General features: G+C 34.2%; 1 protein-coding gene across 1 annotated transcript in view; it reads right to left on the bottom strand.

The window, feature by feature from the left end:
* The window catches only part of LOC106460544 (FERM domain-containing protein 4B-like), a 66,369-nt gene extending 60,829 nt beyond the window's left edge, over positions 1–5,540 (bottom strand). The window contains exon 1 of the mRNA XM_013920260.2: positions 4,755–5,540. Coding sequence (XP_013775714.1) covers positions 4,755–4,856 — 102 coding nt within the window. The 5' untranslated portion in view covers positions 4,857–5,540. The remainder of the gene's footprint in view (positions 1–4,754) is intronic.
* Between the last annotated feature and the right edge of the window lie 1,732 nt (positions 5,541–7,272).

The raw sequence follows: 7,272 nt of genomic DNA, 5'->3' as shown, positions 1-7,272 counted from the left end.
GTGATAAAAGAGTTTTGGAGGATTTCTAAATTGGTTGGACTTATTGACGTGATAAAAGAGTTTTGGAGGATTTCAGAATTGGTTGAACTTATTGACGTGATAAAAGAGTTTTGGAGGATTTCAGGATTGGTTGGACTTATTGACGTGATAAAAGAGTTTTGGAGGATTTCAGGATTGGTTGGACTTATTGACGTGATAAAAGAGTTTTGGAGGATTTCAGGATTGGTTGGACTTATTGAACGTGAAAGTCGAGTAAATTGTTGTCCAAAACGAGACGTGATTCTTTTTTCCTTTTTTTTTATACGCCAGATGTCGTTCCTCGTGAAATGTCATGTGTAGTTTATTATAATTAACATTATCGTACTTATATCGTTACCTTTAACTTTAACATTGTACGAGCAAAGCCAAATAGCGATTTAATGATGAAATATTTTAATGAACCAAAAAATAGTCTATAGCTCCCAGATTTAGGCAAATTTTGTTAATATAATATCTTCAGGCAGTACAAACTGAAGGAATATGTATATCCTTGTACTTTACATAATTTTTGTTTATAATTTTATTACAATAATCAAGAGATACATGATTAATATATTAACGATCTTTAAAGAACTTACACAAATTTGATTGTCGTGGATTGTCTCTGTGGTAGAGATCTGTGCTATACTGCAAAATATTCCCCGCACTTTTAGCTACAGGTACATTATAACAGTGGCAGGCAATTCCTTCGCAGGAATGGTCAGTAGTAAGGTGCTGCTGACTGGCTACCTTACCTCTGGCCAATGGCTCAAAACGAAGGACTCCAGCAGATCCAAGGTTCATTATAGATCAAGAATTCACAAATAGAACTCTCCATTTTCAGGAGAAATAGTTCAAATATTTTTCCTGGTTCCACTGCAGCCCTTGTTTGAAAGGGTTGTTATGCTTTTATTGCACAAAAGCTTTCAGAGAAAAAAATTGGAGAGCAGTAGACACCCAGCTCTCTAGTGCTTTGGCATCACAACAACAGGAGACAAAATATTGCCTGTTGAAGGTTGTAAGCGTATTGTCGTTTTAACTTTTAGAAGTCTAGAGGAAAAGGAGGAGAATCTAAGCCATCTGCAAAAGTTGAGGTCAGAGGATGACCCCAAACTCTGTGTGTGGTTGACTACAAGCTACTAGACACTGTAGATGTATAGTTCTGAGAGCTCTCCAATCAGAGAAGCCTGCAGACTCACCAGATTTGACCAGAAAATCTTTACATTATGCAATTAGCCATGTTCATCTCAAAATACACCTACAATCCCAACACTGAAGCTGTAAAAATCTTGAGGGACATGCTGCCTGAGGTCCATGACCCTTGTGAGGTTACTATTAGCTGTCCTTGCCTCCTTTGTTGAAGTTGAGAGTAGCTTCAGTATTCTTAGAAGGCTGAAGATCTGGCTTTGTAATTCTATGAAACAAAGTCGCACCAACAATGTGGCTGTTTGCCACATTAATCAAGAATAACTTGATCACTTGGGAAGAAAAACACTCTGCCAACAATTTATTGCTGCAAATGACCAGCGCAGGTATATTTTCAGATATTTTCTTTAGAAAAATAAAGGAGTTCTTGTTATCTTCTGGTTAGAAGGACAATTTGAAAGTTATCTTTACAGTAGGTTAAGTTACAGCCAAAGAAAAAAGAAAGGCCTTGTCAAAATTCTATTGTAATGTGTTTTCTTCTAAAGGCAAGTACAGTTATGCTTCTAAATGTTTCTATGTTTATTTTATTTGTATATCAAAACAGGAATTTTCATAATAAGGGACCATATTTGATATAGCCATACTATGTAAATGCAGGTTACAAAATTAAATTTTAGGAAACAAGGAACTAATACTTAGAAATTTCACCGTTTTGCAACACCCAAGATTTATACCATAACAGAGATATACAGTTAAGATATTAAACTTATTTTACACAATGCTTGGTTTGATTCAAAGACTAGCAGTAACACAGTTTCACTCCTGCTTTTTTTTTCTTCTTAAAGGCATTTTAACTGGATAACATTTTCAACTAAAGTTTGTGCTGTATAAGTCATTAAATCAGCAATTTGATATATTTTGTTTTATTCGAGTTACCCTAAGTATTACTCTTCCATAAGTTGTATTAATACCTAAATATTGTACAAAGTGTAATAAAGCAAACTGGTTCCGTTGAGAGTATGTAAGTAGATTATTGAAAGTTTTAAAAGACTGTAAATGATGATATAACCGTTATTTAGTGAATGTGTCGCATTAATATAAGACTAAAAGGATAAAAAAAAACACAGAAAAGAACCATTTTAGTTTTTTTATTATACAGAATATTTTCTTTTATACCCTAGTTTCATGGAATGTCCCCCTCACTTTCGAAAATTTCGCCCCTGCATAAATAGCAACATTATTGTAATTCACGCGCTCGCGTTATTCTAAGCTACAGTTTACAAAAACTCCAAATTAAAAAAAAAATGGTTTTAGTAAATTTCGTTTTCGTACATTGAGAGAAGTAATGATATTTTTTTATGTTGGAAAATCTGTACATATTGCAAAAAATACCGAGATACCTGATTTTGGATTTTTTTATATCTACAGCGCCCCTGGGTGCATATATTTAATAAATGTTTATGATAAGGTGGCAAACCTACATATACATGATTCCTACTGAGAAATCTTAATTCCGACGCGTTGCCAAGCTACAATGATTTTTTTCTTAATTTAAATACTTTCTTTCCAAGCAAATCTTATCGGCAAGTTAAAGATATAAGTCAAGTTACATACTGTTTTTGAACTGGTTAGTCTCATTAGAACAATTAAAGCTTGATGAATCAGTTAAGAACAGTTCATTCACCCTCAGCGTTGACTTTCATAGACTGCACGAGTTTTAATAACACATTCACTGTCGATTCATTAGGATAATAATTTCGAATATATTTAACAAAGAGCTCCCCAGTAGCACAGCGTTATGTCTACGGACTTACACCGCTAGAAATCGGGTTTCGATACCTGTGGTGGGCAGAGCACAGATAGCCCATTGTGTAGCTTTGTGCTTAACTTCAAACAATCAATTAATTTAACAAATAAATACCAACAATATAATATCTTTGTCAAACTGGACCACCCGGTGACTCAGCAGTAAGTCAGTGGGTTTATAATGCTAAATAAAAATCGGGCTTCAATACTTGTGTTGGGCAGAGCACAGACAGTCCATTGTGTAGCTTTGTTCTTTACAGCAACAACAAATCTCAAACTGAAACTAGGGAACTGACTCCCGTTCTGATGTAAATTAAGGGTTAAGAACTACCAGCGTCATAATTAATTGTTCATTAAAACTATTTCTGTCAAACTTAGACTAGGAAACTGACCCCCGTTTTGTCAAAAGTCAAGGAAAATGAAAGGAGTTCGCTAACTATGGCTTAATTACATTCTTCCTGATATATGAGTCAATAATTTCGAACTAATAAGTGAATTTCCTAAACATTTTAGTAGTAATGAAAAGGGAATTAAAGGGAGGCAAATTTTATTTAAAAAAAGGTTATTATTGGAACACATTGTACAAAATATATAAACAACTCCCGTGTTATACACCCTTAAGAAATCAAAACCATGTTTTCAACAAGAATCACAACAAATTAGTAACGAATACCCATGATCGATAGGGTAATTCGGGTCATAACTATAAACCGTAACTTAAGATTTGACGTTTTATTCATTAGACTTCCTGGTAGAAAGAAGTATCAACATTCTAAAGTTTGTTTAAAAGTCTACACATGTACGCAAAGTGCGGCTCATAGCTTATTGTATATGAAAGTAATGTATAGTTCCTGCTACTTTCTTTTTGGATTTTCACTATCAACAAACGACATTAACAACATTTGAAATATGTGAGCCGAAAAAATAAAAATATCAAAAATCCACACACACACACACACATATATATAATAGTCCTCCGGTGGGACAGCGGTAAGTTTATGAATTTACAAAGCTAAAATCCGGAGTTTGATTCCCTGCGGTGGACGCAGCAGATAGCCTAATGTGGCTCTGCTCTAAAATAAAAACAAGCAAACAAAAACAATAATTTAGAATAGGAAGCTAAAACATGGATATTTGAAAGAACAACAACAACAACGATTGTAAGCTTTCTGTGACTTGAAGTCAATATAAGTTCACCAAGCGCTGTCATCAACGATTAGAAATACGTCAAATGATGAAGCCCATAAAGAAACCAATGTGTTCTTGGCATCTAGGGAAAAAAATAACATACCACGTGTTATAAATAGCGTTAAATTCAAAGCTAGGGCATGAACTGTTTATTATCAGGACTTTTACTTTACAGCAAGTCCAAAGTTTATCAGCAAATACTAGCAACAAAAAATACCACGTGCTTACGTATCTTAGGAGTTTGGTTGTGTTACTTAACAGGTATATACAGAAGTTATTTTACACATATTGTATCATTTCAGTAAATCACTGAGAAAAGTATACACAGACTTGGCTCTGTAAATTTAGGATCAAATGGTTAAAAGTAGTTTAATTATTCTACACCCAAAAAATTAGTTATTTTATAAATAAGTTACATCCTAGAAGTAATAAATGCGACACATACAATTCCTAAGCTTTGTTACAACACTGTATATCTGATCACCGTTTCCCTTTGTTTGAAATTGGCTTCACATAGCAAAATGTGTGTTATTATGAAATAATTACCCAACGCCATTTGTAAAATAATCATCATACTAAGGTACAGTCTCACTTACCTTATACAGATGGACATAAGAACACTGAATACAAGGAATAATAACAGGAAGAATCCTGTGATTCCAAACACCACCTTTACCAGGTGTGCTGGGAGGTGCCATGATATTGTGGTCTTTTTTTCACGAGTAATTTAGGAGGGTGAATGGGTACGGATGTAATACAGTCAATTTGCAAAAGTTTCTATTCATGATGCATTCAGCTTAAATTAAGGAAAATGAACAATAAGACAGACTGATAGTTAAGAGTTAGTCAACTTATGCTGAGATTGAGTTCAGTTTGCTTTCAAAATCCAACACATAATTACAGGTTATTCATTTTCACTATTCAACGACAGAACTCTTGCGCTAATCTTTAATGTACGAACATCATTAAGCTTAACAACTGATGGTGTTTTGCAAAGAAGAGTTAAAACGGCATGTTGTGATAAAACTTCTTTGTCGAATCGCATTAGATCCAGGACGAAATAGTTCGGTATCAAAATCTAAAAATATCGAATGATCGCAGGAGAAACGCACGGCACGTCGACAAAGTCGCATTTTAGTAGTCGTTAATGTAGCTTAATGTAGCTCGCTGTACCATTAAAACTGAACTTTGTCGTTCACAGTCTGGGAAATTAAAGTTCGGGTTCGGTTTTCATACAGGTCACGTTCCTTTGGTTTAAAGTCGTATTCTTCAAGTTTCTAGTCGGTGTTTATCGATTCGAATCTATAGAGCACCGGAGTTCCACACTCTGACTAACCAGCTGTACAGGCTGGTATTTGCTGTCTCTCCAAGATAGAAGCATGAACGTTATCTTCTCAGCGTGTAACTCAACACCTCGAGGAATTCGGATGGCTAACTTCCAGTTCATTTGAAAGGGAAACCGGAAAGTGTGTGTAACTAGAATACCCACACGCGTATTTGTAATATTTATGCACACGTGTACTTTGAATATCCCCCTTCCATATGGCTCTTCGTTTGGATTTCTACTGAATAAATGCATACGTGCAAGGCATTCAAGGTGGGCAGGTTTCCATCTGGCAAAAGATCTTGACAACCAGTTAAACTGACGTGGATCTCAACGCTTAGATTAGTTAAATCGTGGTTTAAAAGCTGCCATTTGTGGACAACACAGTTTTGCTTATGTGTTAATTTAAGCAACTTATCGTGAAGACTCACACGTTCTCTCTCTCGGTCGAGAATATAACGAAATGAAGCAAGCTAACACAATACAACAACTGTGTGCAACTAAAACACTGAATAAATACATTTTCTATTGAATTGTCTATTTTACTACACCTATTTTTTTTTTTTGTATTCCAACACCAGAATATTCATATTTTGAATATTTCACTCGGTATAAATTTTATCGTGAAAACGTTTTAGGTTAACAATCGTATTTACACATTCGATTAAACGCTATCTAATGCAATAACAAAACTACAAGTTTACTATAAGCCCTTATAGGAATTTTGCTGTTGTAAATCAGAAAGAAGAGCTATTTTTCCACCACGGGTATCGATACCCGATTTTTGGCGTTATAAGCCCTCAGTATTACCTCTGAACAACCAGGATACTTATAAAAGTATAAAAAAACAAAAGTGTTCTCACTGAGTGACCTAAAATTGAGGTTTCGAGCTGTATCAGCTCTATTTATCCAATCACATGTCGGCTATGGAAACTTTATGATGTTGTTTCCCAGACTTTTTTCTTCTATTGACTAACACTTTTTATTTCTTTTACAAACCAAGCTCGCTAACGTAACTTAAAAATGCATTTCTCAGAAGGTCACGTTTCGGTATTTTTCTTTCATTGTGGGTAATTATGGTTTATTTTATAATATTGTTATAACAGTTTCTATTGTTGGGCGTGTTCTTTTGAATTATTCAGTAAAACAAACTATAAAGGCCAGTCCTCTTAATCATAATGAAATCGTTTTATTTCTTCGACTACAAATCCTACAAGTGCAACTTATATGAGCTCATGTAACTAAAGATATGCACAAATAAATAACGCTTCAACTTGACATTCTATTTGCTAATTTGTTTCGAACGTATGGTACTGTTCATATTTCTGGTACTTCGTTGAAAACACAAACTCAAAACACAGGCCTGCGATGGTTTTATTGTCTTGAAATTTTTACACGTTCTACAGTAATTCATGTACGCTGAATCAGAAAATTATATTTATTTTTCTCCATTACGTACAGATTTTTCACAAAACGTCATAACGAAATACATAAAAGAAAGACCACAGCACGTAGTTTTGAGACTAAAAGACGTAGATTTCACAAAAAAAATCAGGATGAATTAGGATGCATATTTGTTTGACATCAATTTTCTTCAATTTGTTTGTAGTTTTGTTAACAATCATAATAAAAAAAATGCTCATTGTGGTAAACGAAATAATAATTTTGATCTAAGTAAGAGTTTTTCTTCCTGATTTGTAAAGAATCCTTACGTGATAGAAAAAAAAAGGATATTATTTTCGAAATCTGCGTAGGTGAATTATGGAAAATCCGTTATTAAAATCCAAACA

Source organism: Limulus polyphemus, unplaced genomic scaffold, assembly GCF_000517525.1.
Source record: "Limulus polyphemus unplaced genomic scaffold, Limulus_polyphemus-2.1.2 Scaffold792, whole genome shotgun sequence".
Lineage (NCBI taxonomy): Eukaryota > Metazoa > Arthropoda > Merostomata > Xiphosura > Limulidae > Limulus > Limulus polyphemus.
Note: the sequence above shows the minus strand (reverse complement) of the source record. Positions and strands in the feature narration are given on the sequence as shown.